At 42.4% G+C, this 25,915-nt stretch overlaps 1 protein-coding gene across 1 annotated transcript in view; it reads left to right on the top strand.

The window, feature by feature from the left end:
• The first annotated feature begins 14,208 nt into the window (after nucleotides 1-14,208).
• TMEFF1 (transmembrane protein with EGF like and two follistatin like domains 1) overlaps nucleotides 14,209-25,915 on the top strand; it is a 112,514-nt gene continuing 100,807 nt past the window's right edge. The window contains exon 1 of the mRNA XM_066327709.1: nucleotides 14,209-14,487. Coding sequence (XP_066183806.1) covers nucleotides 14,241-14,487 — 247 coding nt within the window. The 5' untranslated portion in view covers nucleotides 14,209-14,240. The remainder of the gene's footprint in view (nucleotides 14,488-25,915) is intronic.

Consider the following 25,915-nt stretch of genomic DNA (forward strand, 5'->3'; position numbering starts at 1 on the left):
ATGCACTTTTCATAGTGACTGATAAATGCTGGTTTTCTAGATAGTGCTCATTTTTGTCAGAGTCAGGTCTGTGTGATCTTGGAAACAGAGCTTGGGGTGAGGGGTGTTGGAACAGTCAGTTCAAAATCAAAGGAGTGTTTAGCCACAGCTGCAGCTGCCAGGTATTTATTTGTGCTTCCTGTCAGCTGGGCTTTGGCTTCAATGGAAACATGATGATCAGGCCTCACAGAACAACTCTTTAAACATAAATTGATACAACTGTGCTGTGCAATTCTACATTGTAAGGTGTAAGTGTTCCTGTAAATGTATAGCAGTACATTGGGCCTTTTCTACCATTGCCTTCCAAACAGAGCAAAGCTCACAAGTTGTGCCATTTGCTTTCTGTGGGTTCACACATTGTGTTGTTAATAAATAGTAAATGAGTAAAGCAAACATTCATACTGGTATAATTTGAGCTATTGTGGTTGTCTGTAAACATCAGTAGGTTAGCCTTCTTCTCTCTTCACTTCTTCACATCTGCCCGGCACTTCAATGCAGCGTGGGAGGCACAGATCCACAGCTCTTCACTTATCATTGCAAGCATATCTCTCTGTGGAGCAAAATGCAGCAAACCTCCCTGCTGAGAAATGATACCTTCCAGACACAGAAAATACGGACATTTTTTTGAGTCTATCTACCTTGTTGAGTTTGGATCAGTAGTGCATCTCCCAGTCCTCCTCAATGGTTCTGCTTTGATTCCATTTTGGAGCGGTCCCTGAACACATGAATTTGATTCCTTTGTATAAAACAAAACTGGAAGCTGCAGTCCGGATGCCAATAAGTGCAGTGCTCCTGGGACCAACTTTAAGCTGGCTGAAGGAAGACATCCTAAAATGCATATTACAACAATGAAAGGTCCTCAGAATCAGTTGCTTTACAGATCTTCTCTTGCTGGCTGCAGTGCCTGCTAATGTGAACACAGCTTTGTGGTGACCTTCCTTGACCTTGGCAATTTATTGCCAGGTTTTTATCTCCACACCTTCAGATGTGACTTTGAGAAATTGTGGGCTCTGTGAAGTGAGCAGGTACACTGTGCACAGTCAATTTGGGGCACACATCCTATCAACCAAGGAATATTTGTGTGCTCTGAAATGGCAAAAAGTGATGGTTAATACAGCATCTCTCCTTCCTCCATGCACAGTGCTGTTTTGAAGTGTGGGAACAGCACAAAAGTGGTTTTCTACTATTTTAAGAGGTTTTGTACATTTTTCAGGTTGGACAAAACAAATTATATGTGGAAGGGGCAAGGGGTTGGAAATTGATAACTTGCCTGTTACTGGTTTTTATAAAGCCAAAAAAAGAGTTTCTGCTTTTTTTATTCAAGGCCAGCCCTGGCATCAAACAATGAATCATGGAGAAAGCACAGTTCCTTAAATACTGCTACAAGCCATTTTATAATGAAAAAATGCTGGCTGTTTTAAATAAAGAGCTCACAACTTCGTGCCTTACCATGCAGAGTTTAAAATAACACAACAGAGCTTGGCGCTTCACTTCAAAAGAAAACGTTGCTGGGCTGAAATCATAATTGGAACATTACTGCCCAGAATAAATTACCAAAGTGGGGAGCAATTGAGAGGTGGTGGAAAGATGCTGCAACAGAAGTTGCATGTCTCTGCGAATTAGGATGGTTGTTGTCACAGCTTTTATTTTAAGTGAAGCAGACTCTAAGCACTGGATTTTTAAGGAGAGTTTGAAAAACTGTCGACATTTAGACCTCAAAATAGGCAGACAGGATCTCCAGAGAGCCCAAAAGTGGAAACTGCTGGATGCTGGGCTCCCTCAAGCATGAGGCTCCTCTAGACTCCAGGGCATTTGCAAGCATTAGTGAAAAATTACCAGACATACCCTAGTCTGAGGATTTACCTAAACTTCTAGATGTCATTCCTCAGTTCCTTGTTCCTACTCTTCCAAGTTCAGCTTTTCCAAAGCAGTCTGGATATCAATATGCTAAACATATACAGTAGCTGGATGAACTAAGAATAGTAGATCCCAGTCTGGACCTAGCCAGGACATTGATAAGGGCAGCCCAGTATCTCCAAATGCAGCAAGTTTTTTTCCTAGATGAGACTGGCCTTTTTGTATCCTATGAGTTGACAAATTTATAAATAAGTCTTTGAGCCTACATATGAGGAGAACCTATTTTTATATCTTCATATTAAATTCTTCCTAATTGCATATTATGTTTCCTTTTCTAATTGCATTTTTATAATATTAAAAAAATCCTCTTTTTTTACATAGCTCTTGCTCTATCTCATTAGTCAGATAGCTCAAATTGATAATAAGACTTTAGAAATAGCAACATCATGCTGTTGTAGTGCTGGATTACTTTATCTCTCTCTCCTTGTGGAAAAACGTCGTTTTAATATCAGAAATGTATGTTCATTTGTCTAGCCCTAAAAATAAGAAGTTTTTGAACCAAAAATAAAAATTAGTTTAATAATAACTTACCTCATTTGTAATCCTTTCTTGGGAAGGCATGTCACACATCATTCCTCCCAGATATCATTAATTAACAGGAGCCTTTTTGTCTTTCTCTCACAATAGTCTACAGAAAATGGAAGCAAATCAGCTGTATTGTTTTCTTCTTAGATGTCTAAGAGCATATGATAGATCTATGTTGGATTTTAGTTATGTATCATAGGTATTTTTAAGCTGCTTTTCAACTCAGCATCTAAATGCTTAAGGGAAACAGATTTTTTTTTTTTTTCTAAGGGATAGTTGTATCATGTTCTTAAAAAAACACAAAGCCAAGTCCACATAAATTTGGGTTGGAGGAAAATTTTTCAAATTGAAACCTTTTAATCTTACAATAATGAAGAAAAAAAACCCCACTACCAGGACAGTGATATTTTAGAAGAGTTTATAGCCTGCAGGAGTCAGTCTGCAAATAACAAACATGTACAGCAATAGTTCTCTAATAAAATATATACTCAAGTGCACTTGTGCTGTTCATCATCACTATGACTACAATGTTCCTCACAGTTCAGCATCTTTCATTTCAATTGTACACTGAAATAAATCAGGGATGTGACAAATTGGGTTGTGTGAACCTGTGGCTCTGGTAAGCATCAGCTGTGGCGTGTCTTGCTGTGCCAGCTGTGCCATGGCCAGTGTCTCAGATGAGTGGGGACATCTGCTAGGCTCCCCATTGAGTAGCTTTCAGACTCTTCCCAACTCCAAAAATGAAGTCCTACATGACATGAGGTTGTCTTTTTCTCCCTGGCCCATTGTCTGTCTTGCAGACAGGGTTTTCAGGAAGGCAGTGAAGGATGTGGTTTGACAGCTCCAGGTACTGCAGGTTCCCAGAAGGCAAACAGAAGCTGTGTTTTGATCCTGCCTAGTGGTGCCTAGTGAAAGGAGAAGGGCACCAAATGCACCTCCTAGACAAGCGCATCAATTTGTCCTTTTTGATTTTCTTGGTAGTGAGCCTGTCCTTTCACAATTGTGAGTGGGTGAGCAGCACAGCCTCAAATTATGGGTCTTGTCCTGGAAGAGGAAGCAAAGACCTGGATAAAAAATCCCATCCTGCTAATGTAGGAGACTCCTGTATGTTGAGGCTGTGAAAGGTGCATGTGCAGTCTGGTGGGCAAATTCAAAATGCCTTGTTTCTTAATGTGAGAAAAGTGAAGCATTTTATCCTCAGTTACACTGACCGGATTTGGCTCTGAGCTCACCCAGCAGCAGCCATGCCAGAGAAACAGTGATACTGTACAGCATAAGGAGACTTTAACAGCCCTTCCAGCATTTGTTCCCAGGGATTGACTCCTGCTAAAAGTGGGTATAATGTGAAAAGATGGTATGTATGGAAAGCCATGTAAGAGCCCTTATCCCCAGCAGTGCATGCCAGGTGCATCTCTAGGGGCACTGGCACCAGAACACCTGATACATCCATCTGGAGGACACACTTTCCTGCATCCTGAAATGTATTTCAAAATAATGTATGTTAGTAATATAGATGTTGCACATTTCAAACACCTCAAATGACAGAGAGAAAAGTGGAACTGAGAAACTGTGATATATGTCCTCTTGCTCAATTTGAAACATTACGCTGAATAAACAGAAACATTTCTTATTCCAAGAATGGAGTCTTAAAAGCAGATTAGATGCTGCATCATTACTGCAAATTCACTTAAACATTCTTTTAGAAATGAGTTATCTCAGTGATACCAGTTACTAATCAATACAAGATTTAAAAAATGCTCCATAAAATTCAACTCAATTATCAAGAGCATCTTATTTCTCACTTCCCATCAGCCTTCATGTGAAAGTTCAGTGTGCAGATTGAAATTCAGAACACGGTTCAGAACGAGTTCTATTTCCTTTGGTAGCAATCCTATTGTCAAGCTCCACACGACATTCAGAATCATGTTGTGCTATTCCTGAAGGAATATAAATATCCAGAGCTGTGTCAACAATAAGTCCACTACAGACCACGATCGCAGGCATAAAAAGTGCTTTGGTAAAATATGTCTTTTTAGAGCAATCTGCACTTTCTGTGGCTCTGATGCAATTCCATTTCTCTCTTTGTAAAAGGAATAAGTGCAGCAAGTTCAGGGTCTTGTGAACTAAAACTCCTTTCATCATCTCAAGCATCAGCATAGCATGCGTGACTTGATGAGAAACAAAGGGATTAATGTTATTCTGGAAGTTAACTATGACTCACGTCAGTATCCACAACATCATGTCTTTTGGGGAGGGATTATTTATAATCAAATATAAATAACATTTCATGCCATCTCTTGGGTCTGCACTGTAGTCGTATAATTTCTCTCTATGTAAGATGGAGTGCATCTCTCTTAATAGTTTTAGCTGGTGCTTTCATATTGATTCATATATTTCAGACAATTTAGCTTGCTCCCTACTTACAAGCAATTAGTGCCACTTCCCGACACAAAACACATATCCTTGGGCAGGGACAAGGACTTATTTGAACCTTACAGCTTAGAAGCCTCCTGTGATACAGTCAAAATCCCGCATTTAAAAACTGTGTGCAATTAAGACTGTACTGCAACACCTACTGAATCTGCACCCTAATGCTGTCCACATTTTCTACAAAACAACCCCAACCATTAAACACAGAGCAATGCTATTTCAAGAGCATATACTATGCTGTGTTTGGATGTGTTTACACCAGCCATGTACCTCTGAAAAGGAAAAGGTAACCACCCTCCACACTCCAGTTGAGAAACTGGGATAGGTTAGGAGACAACTGGGACTCCAGATACTTAGGTAACTTGGCAATGAGGTTTCATCCCTACAGCAGAATCATCTGTGCCCATGCCAGCAGGCAGAGCAGCCCAAAGGGGCAAAGCCCTGCAGCCTGCTGACGGCCTGGGAAGTCTGGAGAGCCGTTCCTGGCCACTGCAACCCAGCAAAGTTATGGTGGGAGTATCCCACAGATGCAGCTCAGTCTTTAAACAGGTACTTTTAATCTGTCAAAAGCAGATGGTCTTCAAACAAATTAATGTTCATTGCAATATATCCATCTAGGAAAAGAAACACAACATTTCTTGAGTGGAAGCTGGGACAGGAGACAAAGAAATCATGAAATTACAGTGAGTCAAGAGATCTGCTCTATCTGCAAACATTCCTATTCATCTCCTATTTTTCCAGGTAGAAATTTCACAATTTATATGAAGAGATTACTTATTAAATCACTCTTCCCAAAAGATTGAAGCTGGATTCAGACCTTTATTACAGTTGTGTAAGTGATGGAAGTTCTTTGTACAGTTACCTTTAAAAAAAAGCAAAAGGCAAGCCATTGTGAAATCATCCTACTTCACTACAAAAACATTATTATGCAGAAACCAAAAATGCCATATTTCCAGGTACACCCTATTCAAGGTGCATCAGCTCTCACTTGTCACACAGAGTGACAGCTCACCCAATAGGTCTTATTCTTACCTTGAAAACTTCCATCTGACAGACAGAAACACATGGAACAAGATAGCTGAGGCTCTGGACAATCTAAATCCCTAATAGTCTCATATTTCTGGGCACAAATGTAATCATATTAGACAAGTTCCTTTGGAAATGTATTCATTTGGCTTTATTATTCGCCAAAGGAGATTTCACAAGGTTCTGGAAATCCAATAAACCTCCCATTTATAAGTCAAGGCTTGCAAATACTTAGAAATGTGCTCCATTGGAAAAAGCATATTACTATGTTAATGGACACATACTGAGCTTCCATGAGTTTCAGAAGTTCTTTCTGAATTTTTATGGAGAAACAAGAGAAGAATATATCATAATTTAAGCATTTCATTATTCTAGACCATAATATCTCACTAACCTTAATGTGCACTAGGTTAGAGTTGGCACCTTGTCTAATTCTTCTTTTATATGCCACAATTGCTGTTTATGTTTAAAAAAATATACAGTTCCTCTTTCTCCTTCTTGACAGTTCTGCTTTTCTAAGTATATTGTTACATATTAACATAATGATAATGTAATTGCTTTTGTGCTTGTAAGCATTATATATAATGTGGATCAAGAGCAATGCAATCTGTCTGTGTTGTGTAAACATTAAAATAACTAAGAAAATTAAGTTTGGACTGTTTCGTAATGATACAAGGGTGAGAAATATAGCTGTTCATAACAATGCATATGGCTATGCTTGAGAAGGCTAACTGTATAATGATAGAAATCAATGTACAGCATGATGAAAATGGTTAATAAACTTTGAAAAGTTATGCAAAACCACAGTATGAGAACAGCAGAAGGCTGGAGAGAATTAGACTGAGAAATGCAATGAAATATAACAATAAAGACAAGCTTATGTAATTCTGAATTACACACTGTCACAAGCACAGGGAAGTAATAGTCCCTTTCTATATGACTTCAGTGGGCTGACAAACTGTATGCTGCATCCACTTGAGTGCTTCTGCAGCAAAAATTAAAACAAAATAAAACTGACATTACAGAAGCCCTTGACAAAAATGTTTGAGAATATTTTACCATATAATGTACTACTAAAACCAGTCATTGGGGACAACTAAACACAGCATAAAACATGTCATTCTTTAATCTGCTTTTGCATTTTGATTAAGAATTGCAGATAACAATGTGAAGAGTATTCTCAAAGCAAGGAGTATAATTGGCAAGAGCCCTAATACTCATTAACTGAAGATTAAACTTAAAGCAAACCGAATACCCATCTGATGCAGAATACAGAGAGCTGTTGGGGCAATGGAGATCAAGTTGAATGAAATATTTTATATTTTTGCCTTTGAAGATGTCAAAAGCTAAAAGCAGGATTGAAAAATTGTCATAATTTTATGAACACAGTGGAAACTCTTCAGAACTGAGTCAAGTGTGACTTTCCTGGTATGCCCAGGCACTTACAGGTAACTTAAGGTTACTGTGCTGGGAATTAGATGAATTCACTAACAAATAACTAAAACAGCCTGATCAATAAGTGACAAGAACATTTATCAGCATCTGGAAATCACTTTTACTGATCAGCAGTTAGTCTGGAAGTATTTGAAGGAATGAGATGTCAGCAGATTAAAAGAAACAGAGAAAAGGGTAACAAACTGGTTAATGTACTAAAGAATTGATCCATTAAGAAAGATTAAAATATGTGAAGGTGCTAAGTGTCAGCTCATATTTTATTATACAAGCCAAACAAGAAGAAAAATTGTTTGGAATAGATGACTGAGAACAAGTGATACGGGCAAACAAATTTATGCCAGTCCTGAGAATGGTTTGAAGCTTCCCCTACTGTTCCTGCCAGCACTCTGAATAAATGTCAACAGAAGGTGTCAGAGTTGGGAGGAACTCAAGTGTTCTGGAGAAGCATGTGCTTGAAACTGGGTTTTGAAAAGTAAGGATTCTATTTTGCGGTGGCTACATAATCCTTTGTGTCCCATGGTTGCTGCTAGAAAAAGAAATCTCTTGCTGTCCTGGTTTTTCCAGCAACAAAGTGGGCTCAGTAATATTTCTTGACTCATGGGGACATTGTGACAGGAAATTCAATGAGAATAAATACATATTCAGCTTGGTTCTTAAAAATCATCTTATTGACCCAAATGGGCTTTTAGTCATGCCTTTTGACTGAATGACTGAATAAAGATATTCCGGGAAAGAAGAGGCAAAACACCTGCAAGAAGAGAAACAGATCTGGCACCATGGTGAATGGAAAAGGGGAAGGCATAAAATCTAGGAAACACCTGAAAAACTAAAGATAAGAATAAAAGGAAGGGAATAGAGAAGAACTATAGCAGTGGGGTAAAAAATGCAGAACAGAGTGGCATAGTACAAGGCAAAGAGTTTTCAGCTTTCCAGTAACAACCAGCCTGAGCACATTGGAAAAGGACATAGCTGGGGAGGAAGTAAAATGGCCACTACACCACTGCCTGTGTTGCTTGTCCCAGAGCCTTGATGAAGTTACATGGGCAGGGAAAAGGCACAAGTTAAAATCAGTCTTCTCTTTCCCAGCTCTTAGGAGCAGCTGCATCAAGCCCAGCTTCACTGAGCTCTTGCCCTCCCCTCATTATGTCCTCATTACTGTGACAGCAAATTCAATTTGGCCTAAATTGGCTTTTTTTTCCCCCTAGCTTTGGGTGGGGTTTGATACTGAATCACTTGATCAAGCCTCTGGACCAAAATTTAGACATGTGGAACTTTGACAGAGGGCAAGTATTGATCTGAGACTCGTACCACATATTTAGTTCTGGACAGAAAGGAGCAAGAGAGTATGATGCTAAACACTCCTTCTGTTCAGCTGGGAGCCTTCCAGGCAAGAGAACCTCTCCACAGTCATGTTTGCATGGTAAGTGTCACAAGAACAACCTGTGCAGGGTCTGCTGGATAGACTCCCAAATCTGACATCATTGTAAATCCTGGGCCATGCATCTGATGGCTGAAGAACTCAGGAGTAACACAGAAAAAAATCTGTGGTGCTGAAAAAAAAAAAATTAAATACGAAGTTTAATAGCTAATGAGCTATGTGTGGAACTAAATGACATAGCCAGTACCACCTGGTTCTTTCCTGGTTTTTGCCCTCATTTTATTTTATCACAATACAGTGGGATTATATACTGAAGATATTTACTGGTATTATCCAACTTGTAAATACTGAAGGTGGCAGATTTAGGTAGGTGCCATTTGAGATTTTGGGCACAAAGCCCCTGATAGAGACAGATGAATAAGTTCAACTAGCTGATAAACTGAGTACTTTTGATCAAGTAAAACAAGTGAAATAATTTGTATGAGAGAATTCCTGAGTTTTTTGTTGAGGCTGATTCCTGATTTCATTAAACAACACTTTTGATTTAAAACCAGGCAAAGGGCACAAAGTGAAACACAGGAGGTTCTCTCTGAACATCAGGAAACACATTTTCACTGTGTGGGTGACCAAGCACTGGCATAGGTTGCCTAGGGAGATTTTGGAGTGTCCATCCTTGGAAATATTAAAAAAAAAACACATTTGGACACAGTTCTGAGAATCAGCTTTGGGTGGCCCTGCTTAAACATGGTGAGTTGGACAAGATGACCTTTAGCAGTCACTTCCAGCCTCAACATTTTTGTGTTTCTTTGATTCTGTGAACACTGTTCCAGTTTATACTCTTAATATTTTTGACGTTTTCTTTACAAGTACAGGAGTTGGGAAGGGGATTTTGGGTATAAAGGGAAGTTGAGACTAATAAGTACAATTCTCTGGCAAAATACCTAGCAAGAGCAGGATTCTACTGTCTGATGCACAAGGCTGCAGGGAGCTCCAAACAACACTTTGATGGTTTCACTAAATTATAGATCTCTGCTCTCCAAGACAAAATAAAACAGTGCTCTCACAATTAAGTGTATCTGTATTGTATCCAGATCTCTGGCAAATGAAATCACTCTCGCTCCTCTGGCAGCTTCTCTCTGTTCATGTTCCCTGCTTCCCTTTGGTTGTACATCTTAATTTCCACACCTACTGGAGAAAAATCAGGGGGGAGGAGGGCAGAAATTGTGTGTGCATCAGCAGGGGACTTAAAAACTGCCGGTGGTATTCAAGAGTTCACCAAAGATGATAATTTTCAACAATCTGTGTAGCTTCCTACTTTCACAGAAAAGCTGTTGGAGATGAGCAAAAGTGAAATTGTTGGATAATTGCAAAAAAAGTTACATTTACTTGCCAAAGATGGAAGTTACCAAATGTGGCAGAGTTTAGTGTGATCCCAAAGACACACAAGATCTGTCATTTTGCTGGTGTGGTATTCCTTCCGTCTGCAACAATTTGCACTGCAGAAGCAGCTTGTTCAAATTCTTTCTGAATTCTTTTGCTTTTAAAGCTGGTAGGAAAGTGTTTAAGGTTTTTTTTTTTTAATACATATATCAGAGAACAGAATAGAAATGAATACCCAGCTGGCATAGTGTGAATTTGCCAATCAAGCATGACTATATCACTCACTTTAAACTAGCTAGAGATGCTTCCAGACAAATAGCACTGCTCAGATGTGGCTTTTCTAGATAAAAAATGGCATGTCATTCATCCCAGGAGTCAAAAAATAACAACAACACCACAAAGCCAAAAAACAAATCCCGTAAGTTTTACTTACAATCTATGTGGACTTGTTAAAAGCTTTCACAGTAAGGGCAAATCATGCCTGACAAATTTGGTGTCCTTCCACAATGGAGTTACAGCAGTGGTGGATAAGGGAATAGCAGCTGACATCATCTATCTGGACTTGTGCAAAGCATTTGACACTGTCCTGCACAACATCCTTGTCACTACATTGGAGAGACATATTTTGATGGATGGACCACTCAGGGGATAAGAAATTGGCTGGGTTGTCACGTTCAAAGGGTTGCAGGCAATGGCTCAATGCCCAATTGGAGTCCAGTGACGAGTGATGTTTTCAGGGTTTGGTATTGGGACTGGCACTGCTTAATATCTTTGCTTGTGACAAGGACAGTGGGATTGAGAGCTCCCTCAGCAAGTCTGCCAATGTCACCAAGCTGTGTGGTGTGACTGACACACTGGGGGGAAGGGATGCCATTCAGAGGGACCTGGACAGGCTTGAGAGGTGGAACTGCATGAACCTCATGAAGCTCAATGAGGCCAGCACTTGGATCAGGGCAATCCCAAGCACAAATTCAGGCAGGGAATGGATTGAGAACAGCCCTGGAGAGAAGAATTTGCATGTGTTGGTTGATGAGAAGCTCAACCTAAGAAAGTTGAACATGTTTTGGGCTGCAGCAAAATCAGTGTGGCCAGCAGATCAAGGGAGGCGATGCTCCCTCTCTACTCCATTCCTATGAGATCCCACCTGGAATACTGTGGCCAGCTCTGGGGCCTCCAAAATAAGAAGGATGTGGACTTGTTGGAGCATGTCCATGGAGCAACACAGAGATGATCAGTGGGCTGCAGCAGCTCTTCTATGATGACAGACTGAATTAAGGTTGTTCAGCCTGAAGAAGAGAAGGCTCCAGGAAGACCTCATAGAAGCCTTCCAGCATCTGAACGGGGCCTACAAGAAAGCTGGAGAGGGTCTTGTTACAAGGGTTTATATGGATAGGACAAGAGACAGCAATTTTAAACTGCAAGAGTGTGTGGATGTCCCATCCCTGGAAGTGTTCAAGGCCAAGCTGGATGGGGCTTTGAGCCACCAGGTCTAGCGGAAGGCATCCCTGCTCATGGCAGGAAGGTTGGGACTAGATGGTGGTTAAGGTCCCTTCCATCCCAAACCATCCTATGAGCTCAGCACATAGTTTGCCTGTCTAAGCTGAAAGACATGGGGAACTGAAATAAAGTTGTAAATTCAGTTGGGAACTCCCTACAGCAGACTCTACCCACTACCCTGGAAGTGGGATGTTTGAACTGGGAGAAGCACTGTTACTGTTATAATTTGTTCGGAGACCTATAGTTTGTATTTTTGTATTTTTTCATTGTAGATGTGGAAGTGGACACAAAAACTGTTAATAGATAGAAGGTTCAGAATGCACTGAAGAGATGACTATATAATCTTCAGGACTGGAATAAAAGATATGGGATGAAATGCAACAATGGAAAAGTTACAGTCATGCACTTAGACATTTATAAAAAGCGTTATTATTATTATTATTATTATTATTATTATTATTATAGACTGTAAATAACAAATATGAGGAGTAGCCTGTATTTGTCACTCACAGCATGACCTGAACCATCAGTGAGATTCATATAAAAAGCAGATTGGCTGTATTAGAAAAGGTAATTTTGGAAGAAATGAGGAGAGACTACCTACATTGCAGAGACTGGCAGTAGTTTGTGAAAAGCTGTTACAAACTGCAGTATGCTGAAAAAAGCTGAATCCAAACTTTATCTAGTGCAGTAAAATCTGAGTTACAGAGGTTCTGTCTTACTGGAGGAGACTAATAAAATGTACTGATAGGTTAGACCAGCAAAGAGTGGCTATGACTACTGCCTATAAAAGTATTACAGATTTAGATGCAAGGAAAAGAGAAACGACTAACTGGAACACTGCATGGCACAAGAACAAATGAGTATGAACTGGGTCTTGAATGTGTTTGAGATGAAGGCTGTGCTGGTCCAGCCCTTCAGCAAGAGGTAGAGGAAAACAACATATTTAGTGTAAGATGGATCTAGATGAGTTTATGGAAGGAGTTATACAGAGCATTTGCTCCTACAACAGCAAATTACTACCTCAAAAAGCAAGTTACTACATTTGTCAGTCCCATGACCCAAAGATCCCAAATGTTACCTGCTTAGCAAACCAGAGAGCAGCATGCAAACCTAGAGAGCTTTGAACATCTTGGCCAGTGTACCTCAGCAGCCCAGTTTCATCAGACCCAATTCCATTCGAGTTAATGTGTCCCACCTTACTTGAGAAGCAGAACTCTCCTCACATCTAGCATAAGTAATCACAGAAGAGCATTTACTTGGCAGAGGCAGTCAGTGCTGAACCCCTGTGTCAAAAAGAAATTGCTCTCTCAGTCTTAGTAATACAGAACTTTGTCTTCATTGCTGTATTTAAACAATCACTGTGCCTCCCCAAAGCTTACTGCTGGATTTACGGCCTTGCTCTCGACTGCTCTGGTTAACAAATAACTCAAAGGTCTCCTCACACAAGAGCTGTACCTTAGTGCAAGCCAGATTATCTCACACAAGCTCTACACCTTACAGCCCATCAGCAGTGTGTAGTGGCAGAGAGATCAAGGAAAGAGGCAGTTTTTGTTCCTGAAAAACAAACGGTTTGCACAGTGGATTAAAAAACTCGCATGAAACATGACAGGAAAACTGAGACAGGAAGAAATCTTGATGAATGTAAAGCATCATCTTGTGTTTTCACTCTGGAAAAACAGTCACCGCTGTACACATAGCTTTCAGCCACACAGATACATGCTGAGCATCTGCACCCAAGCTTTGTGCCTGGTACCTTCTACCTGTGCAGGGCTTCTGACCCCTGAACTATCTCAGTGTAAGGGACTGGAGAACACGTAGATAGTAAAAGCACTCTGTTAGAAAACTCTCTGCCTTCACCGTAAACATATCAATTTACGTGGACTGGTGCAAATGCTGCGGCTATACATGCTGGGCTTCCGTTCAGGAAAATTTAAACACAACCCTTACAATTAATAGAAGAGATGGTCTCTTTGCTTTCTTTCCCAACCTCACTCACGCCGGCTTATCATTGAATAATAAAATCCCATCCCGGACAGCGACAAACGCTGTGCCAGCGGTCCTCCTTCCTCGCCGGCCCTGGGGACCCTCTCTGCTCCATTCCCCCATCGCCGCTGTCCCCGCACGCCCGTGCCCGCCGCCGGCCCGCCCCGGGACCCGCTCCCCGCGGGGGCGGCCCCGCCGTGAGGGCGGGCGCTGCCGCCGCCGCTCGCCCTGCCCGCCGAGCGAGGAGAAGCCCCTCACCTCCCCTCCGGTCCCGGGGGAGGGGGCTGCCATCACGTGTGCTTCCTCCCCCTTCTCTCTCGCTCTCTCTCTCCCTCCTCCTCCTCCTCCTCCCCCTCCGCGGCGGCGGCGGCGGCAGCAGCAGCCTCTCGGCTCCGCTCCCTTTGTTGCAGGCGGAGCGGCGGCGCTGCCGGGCGCCGCGCACAAAGGAGCGCGGCCGGGGCGAGGCGGCCCCTGCGGGGACAGCCCTGCCCGCGCCCGGGCGGCGGCGGCGGCTCCGTGCGGCCGCTGCGGCGGGGATGCTGAAGGTGCGCTCCGGCGCGGCGGAGAAAGGAGGGTCCCGCCCGGGCGGCGCCGCGGGCTCCGGTTGATGCTGCGGGCCTGCCGCCGCCATCCCGTTGCCGCCGGCGCTGCTCCTCGGCCGCCCCTCGCCATGCTGGGAGAGAGCCCGGCCGCCGCCCGGCCGCTCCTGCGGGCGGGACCCCCGCTGGCGCTCTGCTACACCTCGGCCCTCCTGGTGCTCGCCCTCTCCGCGCTGCCCGCCGGCCGCGCCTCCCATCCCATGCCCGGCTCCGAGTGCCAGGGCGGCGGCAAGGGGAAAGGCATCAACTGCTCAGGTAATGCCCCGCCGGCTCCCGCCCCGCGCCCACCCCTGCGGGCAGCCCACGCGTGCACGTGGAGGGAGGGCTGAGCGCGGCCCCTGCTCCGCCCGGCCCGGCGTGGCGCTGCGGGCGGCGGAAAACAAAGGAGCGGCGCCCGCCCCGGCCCCGGGTGCGGCGGGAGATGCCCCTCTCCGGGGCGCGGGGAGTCCCCTCTCCGACGTGTCCCCGCTGAAGGGAAAGGCTTTGCCGCCGCCTCTCGGCTTTTGTCGCTCCCCGCTGCCCCCGCCGCGGAGCCGGCAGGTGCGCGCCCGCCGCCCCGGGGCTGCCCGCATCCCGCCCCCTGCTCCGCCGTCCTCCCCTCCGCCCCGTGCCCGGCCTGCCGCCGGCGGAGGGTGCCAGCCGGGAGCGCAGCCCCTGATGGCTCACACGGGCTGTTTCTCGGGTCTCGCTCTTGCTGTGAGCAGCCCAGACCCGGGGGTAGCCTCTCCGGCCGTCCGTCTGCCGGCTGTTGTATAGACGCACTCTGGATGAGGTGTAGGCAGCAGAATACCCCGTGATGTGCTCAGAATAAGCTTTCTGGGGGGGATTTCCCTGCTTTGGTTGCATGACTTATACATAATATGCATAATTATATGCTGGTATTGTAAGATTGCAATGTGGTTTGGCATGACAGCAGCACGTTTTCTTAGATCTTCGGGGATGTGATGGTTTTGAAGTAGAACAAAGTAAATACATGCAATATAAAGTTTACAGGCTTTTCGAAAGATTTGTTTGTCTTCTAAAACTACTGTTTAGAAAAGGGAATATTTTTTTTTTCTCTGAAAAATGGCTGTGCATGCCTCCTCCTGCCTTTTAAAATGATAGGTTTATTCCACTGCACGAATCGGCAGCGAGAGCTGTGCAAAGTGCCTTCTCCAAGGTGATGAAGGTTTCTCGCCCTGTGCGCAGAGCCCCCCTCTCCCATTGTCTTCAGCGGGATTGGGAAGCAATTTACGCCTTGGAAAGAAGTCCCGGTACCTTCCAGGGTAAGGTCCCCGAACTGTACCAGAGATTTCAAGCAATGAGTGAACGGAAGAGTGATCTTCCTCCCAATTACATTTTACAATATGGATAATGCTGCTAAAGCAGGCTATCAAATTCGCAGACCAGCAAACTGTGGCAAAACGGTCTTGCAATATAATAAATCTGCTACACGTTCTTGAAATGCTCCTCTTCGTTTTACCCAGTTTAGATACACACTGTGTTGCTGTGTGATACCACAGTGCTACTGTTTTGCTGCTGCTGCCTGACTTTTCTTTCTGTTTGTATGAATATGATGGTTATTTTTAAAGAGAGGTTAATAGGTTAATGTGTCACTGGCGTTAGCGGCTTACCCATCAGAGACATGTGGGTCATTAGACCATGGCATGAGCATAAATCAGGGAGATTAAATATGGAAGGCTGCTGAAATGTATGAGGAAGTTTCTAAGATGATGTGGAACACAGGGATATCATTATTTAGAAACCGTCACAGAAAGAGGGCTTTCCAGCCTGGAATTAGAAAACCGTATGCTATATTTAAGGCATTCAGCGTGGTTCAGTTCTACTAAAAATAGGCACAAGCAAATGTATGTGCTATATACATACTTGTGGCAGGCACTCTTTTCAGGGTGACTCCAAAAACATGGAAGAAAAAATTTTGTTTTAAATGCAGTAGTCAGATTCTGCTCTGTGTTAAGTGTTTAATGCAAAATGGCAGGGTTTCAGTACTCAAATTTATTTTGAAAGGACTAACATCAACACACAATATCTGGGTCAGATTTTCCCCTCACTTACCTTTGCACAGCTTCATTAACTTTTACTGAAGGAGCTACTCCCTGAAAAAGATGAGTTTCCTGTATTTACACTTGGGGCCAGATGTTGGCATTAGCACCCTTCTCAGTAGACTGCTACCACATACATTGCTGTTTATACTGAAAGTTAAACTTGAGAACACAACTACTACTACTTCTTCGAATGACTGGGCTCTCTAAATTGCTTTCCATATTTAAAGAAGCAAAATGCTTCCCCTTTCTTCTGCTGTTTTGGAAGTTTAATATGTGCATCAGTCTGACCTGCTGCCTTAACAGGTTTTCTGCACCTCTTGAGGTGATTCTGGAGGTGGTAACATTTTATCATTCTTAGATTATATAGCTACCTTTATTTATTTGTTATTTCTTTTCAGAAATGCTGAAGTTCTCTCCTTTATTGCTACAGAATATGCTGCTTAAGAAAGAGCTTGCTGTAACAAAAGAATGTTGCAAGGTGGAGGACACAGGCAGACAACAGGAACATTAAGATGGCTTTTTCAGCCTTGACTCTTCTCCTTTGGCACATGCATTGCAGCTTGGCCTTTTGTTAAATTATGGTATAATTGCATCATCCCTGGCCAAGGGAAGAACATTTGATAAAGTGATTAGAGCAGGAAACAGACAATTAAGATGTATCTGGAGTTAATTGACAATGTGGACTTGTGTGTGTTTGTTCATCAGTCAATCCATACTTTGCTAAGCTAATGAAATAAAATAACCCTGTTTTACCCAGAATGGTAAAAACAAAATAGGTATTTCTTTCTGGAGAAGAGAGTCCTAGGCTGGTGTTTTGGAGAGGTTATATTATTCTGAGCTCTACCTGTAGTCCTCTTCTGTAACATTTCTGCTACTCCCTGCCTGTCCGTGTGCTGGTGGCGTGATGCTGTGCTCAGGCATGCTGTGTCCTTACTAAGGGGGCTGTGAACTACAGGGGGTTACTGAGCATCTCCTGTGTGAAGGTAAGTACAACATGTAGCTCCTTCCTGAGCTCCCAATCTGATGGTGCTCTCCAGAGACACAAACTGTACGTGGGCATTGTCAGCTTCAGCTTTAGTCTGGTTGAATCTCTGGTGTGAGGTATGCTCTGGTCACCTGTGGAGCCACAGGAGTTGTAGCTGGATCATAACTGACCTAATGCTGCAGATTTAGGTGGAAGGTACTGAGACTCAACGAGAGATATTGCTCAGTGCACTGGTATGGATGTGTACACCTGGGATTTTAATTAATAGGCATATGCTTGTGTTGTAAGCCCTTCTGTGTGCTGTTCCCTCATGTGATAAAATAGGCTTGCTAGGGATGGTTCTGGGCACCACCCATGAGTCTCACAGACTGCGTGCTGCCCCTGCTTTTCTAAGATCTCTCTGAGTGAAGTGAGCAAAAATAAAGTTGTTTTAAGATAGCTTACTGAGGATTGAAAGAGCAAGATGAGATCCTGTTTAAATGCAAATGTGGTGCATTTGTTTCCATTACTTTCTTAGATACCTTCATGTCTGTCCTCCAGATCCTGTAGCAGGAGTCCTCCAGGCTTACTATTACTGGACACCTATTAGGGTGCTGTTGCACCTGTTTTTCCTTAGGATGAGATGAGGTCTAAAGCTACTCATATCTGGTATGTCTACACTTGAGGTGAAGCCTTAAGATAATTAGTGAGTTGGCCAAAATGAGTTTTATGAGCACAATTTCTCACTCTAAATTACTGTGTTGTCTGAAGCTTGGATCCAGGCTGTCCCTGCTGTAACTAAGGGAGAGTGAACACAAGCATGTAGCTCCCTTGGCCCAGGCCACATGGCAGATGTGACCATGGATTTTGGAGGATATAAACCTCAGGCACTGCTGGTCTCTGGAGCTCAGCCGTGGTTTCTGCCTGGGCCCAGTGGGGGCTCTGTGAACCAGAATGAGATGTGGCCTCAAGACTGGCTTTCATCTGTGCTTATCAGCTAGAACAGACATACCCTTTGTGCTTTTTGCTCAAATTAAGTGGATGAGAGGTTTTGTTTGGTGTATCATTCTAAGTTACACAGAGCAAAACCAATTTGTGCTAAAGATATGCAGCCGTGTTGGTGAGAACACTAACAGCAAGAGATGTAAGAGAGATACAGGTTCAGGTAAATTATCGTATTTTAAGAATTACGGTTTTTTTGTGTTTGCATAGTTACACTTGATCTGAAATGGTAGATGGGGCTAGAATAATTGGTTATTTTATCTAAGGTACTATGAGTTATGTTCCTATAAATGAATTATAACAGTCAAGCCAAATAAAATGTGATATGAATTTGTGCCAATCAAAATTCTGAAGTAAATGATCTGAACTCATTCAGGTTACATGTCACTTTGAGAAACTATTATAAGACATGAATATAAATCAACTATAAATAAAAAGTAAAAACAATTATTAAAACGAGAAATTGAAACTCGGACAGTAGCATGCATATATTTGTTTCCCTTTAGTGTAATTGCCTAGACATGAAATGTCCTTGCAGTAGAGATTCTTATGCTGATTAAAGAGCCAAAAGGTAATTAAAGTAGAATTGAAAGTGTCAGAATAGCAGAAAATCATCTTGTAACAGGTGTCACTCCATCATTGTCACTAGTAGGAACTGCTGGTGTGATGGAGCAATTGAGGCTTGACTGAGGGGATTGGATGGAATCCAATTTCTTTATTGGTTTTTTGAAAATAGGAAAAAAGAAGCTGTGTTTGTTGTGGAAAATACTGCTAACGAAACATTCTTTCCATACCAAGACCTCTCTGATAATTCCTATTAAGGGGAAAAAAAAGCAGTCTGGTCCTTTTCTTCCTGTTGATGTAAGGATAAATATTTTATGCTTATATCTTGTCAGTTTTCTTCTAGAGTTGACAGTAGACTGGATAAAGAGGAGAGTTAATATTTACTTGGACTTGAAAAAAAAGAAGCTGTGGCCAAGAGCTTTGGGTAGAGATGTATAGATGTGGAGAATCCCACCAATATTGACAAGATTCTGTACCCTTTTCCTCTAAAGAGGTCATTACATTCCACCATTGATCCATCAGCTGAAAGCACTTGTGACTTCTCCAGCCTGTGGTCAGACTTTGGCGAGTGTACACAAAGCAGACAGTGGCAATAGTTCCCAGGATAACAGTAGCTGTAACATTTGTGGAAGAAAGAATGCTGAGCATCGGGAATGCGGAAAAATGATCTGTTCTTCTGACTCGAGGCTCCTGCATGTCCTCCTCACTAAGTCCTTATGGGTGCTGTGGAACAAGGGTGGAGATAGGGGACATGGTGTTACTGAGGTAACACCAGGCTTTTTCTAAACTGACTGTAATGCTCAGGAGAACCAAAGACTGAGGACATTCTTTGTAGAAGTACTCTTTAAAATTTTTTTTCTATCCCAAAACTAGCTTTAGAGAATAAGAAAATGATAATTGAATACTATGCTGTAAATTAAATAGTCCCTTCTAATTGCTGTAGTTTATTCCTAGATCATCTTTAAATTCTAACAGTTTAGAAATATGGAGAAATAGAGGAAGAAAAAGAGAGAGTGTGGGAGAATGGAGCTCTTAAGTGTGTAAGGAAGAGCTTTTTTCACTAAATCAGTTGGTAATAAATTTTATTTTATGAAACATTTCTTGGTCTTCTTTGTATGATATTTTTCTTCCACAAAAGGATAAGAAGTTGAAGATGAAATCTGATTAGGAGTAAATTCAGCAGTCAAAACTGTGATCTGATGAAATTAAAGTTTCCTGGAGAACCTGAAATCTGTTTATTTGTCTTGATGAACAGCTACAATGTATCTTTGGTTCTAATTTAGTTCACAGATGGCTTCAGGGGGATGTGAAAGCAGAATTCTTTAATCTTGTATTATTAGGACAGTATCTAGTGGTGCCATTAGTTGAGCCATTAGGTATCTGGGATTTATGGGTCATATGTTTTACTATTTGTTTGTGTATTTTAAATGGAAAAAAAAATAATCCAGATCTTTTTTTCTCTTCGAGGTTCTTGCCAGGGAACTTCTTCTGTGTTCTGAGGAGCAAGATGCCAGTAAAAGTCTTTGCTGGTTACATCCCCAGACCTGGCTGGCTGGGAGCTGGTAGACAGATCAGGCTCTGCATGCATTTGCGTATCTATTGATGTGAATTTATCCATTTAAAAAAGCAATTTAATGTTACACAGATATCAGTATTCAATTTGTTTTTAAGTTTCTCTAAAACTGCCTCACTGGTCATAGTGTGGTTTGTGAGGAGCCAGTGTTTGACTAGCAAATCAGGATTTATTTTAGGTTAATTTGAATTCTCATTACGGTAGACAATTTCTAAGGACTAAAAAGGCAAGACTTTTCTGATAATAGATTATGTGTAACAGGAACAGTGTTTAAAGGATCTGGTTTAGAATAAAACTAAAGACTTGTAATACCTCTCTTTTGATTTTGTATTATAAAAATAAATTTAGTTGCAGTTACAGTCTTGAAACACCCACATTATATAACTATGTTCAAGCTGGCAGGATCGTCATCCACGGTTCAAAAGGAGTGTTAATTAAGACCAGCAGGAAAACATGTAAAAATTAAAGGAAGAAAACCCGGAACAAGACAAAAGTGTCAGTAATTTTCTGAAGTGATCTGACTTGTCTTGGTGGGTGCTGGGTCTTCCCCACCTTTCCCCACCAGGCTGAGACCTCAGCATGCTCCTATGTATCTTAACTAAGTGCAAAACTCTCTGCACTTTTGTAAGACGCATGGACCATCCCCTGGAGAGCAGCCAAAGAAGAGAACAGGTACAATGTCAACAAACAGACAAAAGGCTGTTCAGGACATGAAATGGTCCTTCTCAGGTCTTGTCTGGAGGCCAAAACCTCCTGAAATCTGGCTCTGCCTGGCTGCAAAGCTCTAGGCAGCCTCATTCCAGTTGCCTGGCTTGCTGGCAGGCAACAGCCGTGTTCCTCAAGGAAAGGCCCTGGGGCATCTCCTGTGCCTCACACCAGTCTCATGGGATCCATGTGGAAGCAGATGGGGTGAATGGGGGCAGTCAGGCAAGCCAGAGAGTTGGATCTGTGCAAATTCTGGTTAATCTACCCTTGATCACCATACTGTGTTCGAGGGGAACACAAAATGCACATCATAGGTGGCTCCAAATGTTTTTTCCCAGATTCAGCCCTGACTGTTTACCAGACTGACACTTTTCTACTCAGCTTCAGGAGTCTGACACATGTCAGTGCTCACCTGTGGTTGACAAAAAAAAAAAAAAAAAAAAAAAAAAAAAGCTGCTTTAGGAAGCGTTTTAACCGGTCTCAGTTATTAACTGATGCGAACACTGCAGGTGGTGAGGGAAGAAGGGACACAGCCCCCCATGAAAACATGCTGCCACATCTGCTTCTCTGTGCTATAGAAAACCTCCTGTAAACACACATATTTCAGCAGTGGGTGACAAAGTGTCCTGTTGCTTAAGCCTGAAGCGTATGGAGGAGTTTGTTGTACCTCACAAGAAATTTACTTGCTTTCTTTCCTATTCAGAGACATTTCACATATAACTACAAGGAATTAGGGTTTGGATAAACATCACTTGCAGAAGTGGCTCTATTTCCTCTAAAATTTTGAACTGAACAGGATTCTTAGCCAAAGCAACACAAAAGCCTGAGAGACAGGATAGTTAAAGGTGTTTGTGCATGTGCTGAAAGTGTCCAGAATAGTCTAAACATTCAACATGAATGAGTGCTTTTGAAAATACAAGCTTCAATCCTTAAGGGTGTCCATAAAACACATGAACAAGTCATGAAATCTTTAGCTGGTTGGTGGAGACAGCTAAAATAGTGCTTTCAACGAGAATTTCCATAGAAAGTTTGATGAAAAATCATGGCTGGATAGCAGTTAGTTGCTTTAAAAATTCAGGGAAGCATTGATCTAATGAAATGTTTACATTTTGCTAATTAGTATTGACTCTGATTGTGTGCTGCCTCTGCCTGATCCCTCTGGGAGAGACAGAGGTCAGTGTGTTGGGCCAAATGGGTTCTCCAGAGCAGCAAAGAGCAGCAAAAGATCCTTAGGGTAAAGAAAGGGGTGCCCTGTCCCCTCCGCAGGTGATATCGCCACGTGCAGTGGGCAGATAGAAGGTTCCTTTCCTGCAGCACTGTCCCTCTCCCACAGCTTTTCCTTCATCCTTCACCTCTCCAAGAATTTTGCTGAGACAATTCTGTGAGGCAGAGTTTTTTCTTGCTGTCTTGATTGGAAGTATAATTTTATGGAAGTATCATTTCAGGGTTATAAAAGTGAAAATAAAAGAGGCAGGCTCCTGTTGAGGTTATAGAATTGTTGTCTCATATAAAACATGGGTTGGGAAGGCAAGTTATTTCATAGTGTTTCTTCTCTGTTTTAACTGCAAAAGATGTCCTTTTCTTCACTTGTGCAAGTGTTTACACCTACAAAGGATGTCTTTGTGAAAATAGTTAAATGTGTTTGGAATGTGCAAAATTTGTTCTGTGCTGTGAGCAATGCCCTTCTTCATGTGAGAAGCTGGCTATGATAAGGATGAAACAAAAATTTTGGCTAGAAAACACAAAAAACAGATACTTTTTAAAAAATGTTGTTTTGTTTTGTTGATGAAGAGAGGTTTATTGTTGCCTCAATGCTCTTTGTTAAAACCTGTGTCTGCAATATGGAACAGTTATCCAGGTGAGAGAACACAACCTCCACATTTGCAAGTGATATTCATGCTGCTGACTGAACAAACAAAGAGGATCACTGGAACCAGGCTCCGAATTTGAGTGTTTTGGATGATTTATCTACCAGATGGTAAATGCAGTCCAATGTAAAAAATTAGTCTGGGAGCAGGGAATCAATCATTCAGCACACTGATCAGCAAAGGGATTTGGGTGTTATAGCAGAAAAATTAATGAGCTGGCAATCCACTGCAGAGCAGCATTAAAACAAAAGATACTACACTATAATAAAAGAGTCCTCACTCAGAAGACAAAAGATATTAACATCCTGCTTTATTAGACACTTGATAAACCTAATCTAAAGCAGTATATTATATACCAAGCCCCTTATATTATTCAAACATAATGACTCAAAAATACAGTATCAAAATCTGGAGATCAGAGTTAATTTGGAAAAGTGAAGCTTTTCACTGCTTTCACAGTTCTTTCCCAGATATATAGGCTTTTCTGTTACAGGAGCTACTTACCAGTATTCTGTATTATGGTAATAGATATTTCTGTTCTCTTTAAAGTCACCCTACAGTGCACTCAGAATAACTTAATGAAAGATTATAAGATACAATACTAGCTTTATTCCATAATTACATCTTTCTTTAAAAGTCTTGAAAATGTGTTGCTAGCCTTTCTCAGTTACTCAAGATCCAAAAGATCAGAATAGTTTTACCACCAAAAGCTCTTGATGTCTTTTCAGTGATTTTCCTTGTGAAGCATTGAGTCTCTGTCTAGAAAATGCTAAGAAAAGGTGGCTTCTGTGCTCATTTTCCATTTTAAGGTGTTTCTGTTGTTTTTTGGTGTTTTTTTAATTGTAAAGATTAGGATAATTGTGAGGATAGGCTGTTAGGGAAATGCCATGATGTACAGGCTGCTTCTGTAGGGAGGAAGGGCACAGCAAGGTCTGGCTGTGCTGGTGTGGGGCCACTTGACACAGGTGGAAAATCCGTGTGTGGGTGCCCTCTCCACCCTAAGGAATCGATGCATTTCTGTGACTGCAGGTAACTGTGAGAAATAGGACATGTAAAGCATGTTTCTTTTCTACTGTGGAAGGCAACCAGAATCTGCTGCTATGTGTTCTCTGTGAGTAAATACTTTTATTTCTGGAAACAGTCAAGAAGATTTGAGACCTTTATGCCACACTGTCCTCCAATTTTGGTCCTTTCTTATTTGGTTTGTTTTTTATTATTATTTTTTTTTCCTTAGGGGTAAGGATTGGTAGGTTGATAAACAGCTGACAAAGCACACAACAAAAATCTCAGGTATATCATGCAAAAGTAATACCCAAATTGTCTTTCATTTTCTTAGTATTTCTTAGTATTTCTCCATGAATAACTTATCAAAAATGATTTCTACAAACAGGGGAAGGGAGCTGGTGGTCTGACTGCCTAAACAGTAGAAGAAAATTCACTACCTAAGGATTTTTTCCAGAATTGCTAACCTCTGATTAAAATCAATGGGAGCTCCCAGATCATGACCCTTGTGAAAACCAGATTTCTCTCTGTTCAGAGTAAGGAGTAAGAACCTTTAAATTTTAGTCTTATACAGCTCTATAGGTTGGAGGTGTAGAAGCAATGATATTCTATCAGCTTGCAGCGAAAGCTGTGCCAAAGTCATGGGCTCAATTGCCTACATTTCTCCAAGCCACGTGGACATATTATGTCCAACTCAGCCTGGGTTTCCTCATGAAATGTACCTCAGTCAGTGTTTCTGTATCCCAGGACTGAATTGTCCTTTTATTCCATTTCAGAGTTGCGGGTGTGAGACAAAAGGCAGAAACCAGTCACGCACATATATAGCTGTAAATTTGTTGTGGGTTTTTTTTTTTCCCCCTCCTGCTATATTTATATGAAGATTTGTGCTAGCTGATTTTTTTCTGCCATTTTGGGTGTGCACAACCCTGACAAAGGTTGTGCACAATCAAAGACAGCTGACTGAGGCTGTGAACTGTGTGGCTGTGGCCCTGCATTCAAACAGAAAACGCAGATTAAATTCAGATTAGCAGCGACACAAGGTCTCCCAGCAGTGAGAGGATGCAGAGCAGGGATGATAAGGCGTCTGGTGCCCCTCCTCTCCCCATCCCCCTGGCCTGACTGGCCGTGCCCGGGGGGAGCTTCTGCTCCTTGCTCACTTGGCCAGCTGTCCCTGGCACCTGGCAAAGTCAAGATGTCCTTTGCAGCATCTGGGAGAGGGCGGAATGACAGCAACGAGTACAAAGTTCCTTGATTCTCTGCTGTCCAGCAGGTAGTGGCGGCTAATTGACGGCAATTAGGAGGTCTCCCTCAAGAGCTGTAAGCTGACCCCAGGCGTATTTGGGCAGTGCCCGCCAGCGGTGCTCCCTGGCCCCGGAGCCGCCGGGAAGACAACTCGTGAGCTCTCTAATCCAGCCTTACATTTGCCGAGGGAATCCCCAGTAGGCAACCGTGAATAATTTCCACCTGCTTTGAACTGTGTAAGTGGCATGCTGGGAGCAGGGAGAGATGGATGAATGTGTTGAAAAAGGAGGTGGCCTTCTGTCTGTCCCGTAAAAAAGGCTGCTTTCTGACCCTGAAATGCTGGGCATCACAGGTCCACTGAGGCCGGGTGGCTTTGTCCAGCTTGCCAGTGTGGTGGGCTACAGGGATGCTGTCAGCTCCGAGTGAGCGGGACTTCCACCAGCTCTCCAAAAACCTGGTGGCTCTTCCAGCCCTGTGCCAGCCGTCACTGCCAGAGGTGATGAAACAGGACAGCATTCCTTCCTCTGTGGATGCCATGCTGTAGCCCGACTACAAACTCCCAGCCCTCGAAAATCCTTTCCAGGCTGGCATAGGGGCTTAGCAGGAGCTCTGGGAATTGCGTTTCTCCTGGTGTTTCACTATGGATAAACGAGCAGGCAGAGAGGAATTATTAGCTATAGATTTATCTGACAAGAATGCATACAGGAGAAAAATGTTA

The sequence above is a fragment of the Sylvia atricapilla genome, chromosome 1 (assembly GCF_009819655.1).
Source record: "Sylvia atricapilla isolate bSylAtr1 chromosome 1, bSylAtr1.pri, whole genome shotgun sequence".
Classification (NCBI taxonomy): Eukaryota; Metazoa; Chordata; class Aves; order Passeriformes; family Sylviidae; genus Sylvia; species Sylvia atricapilla.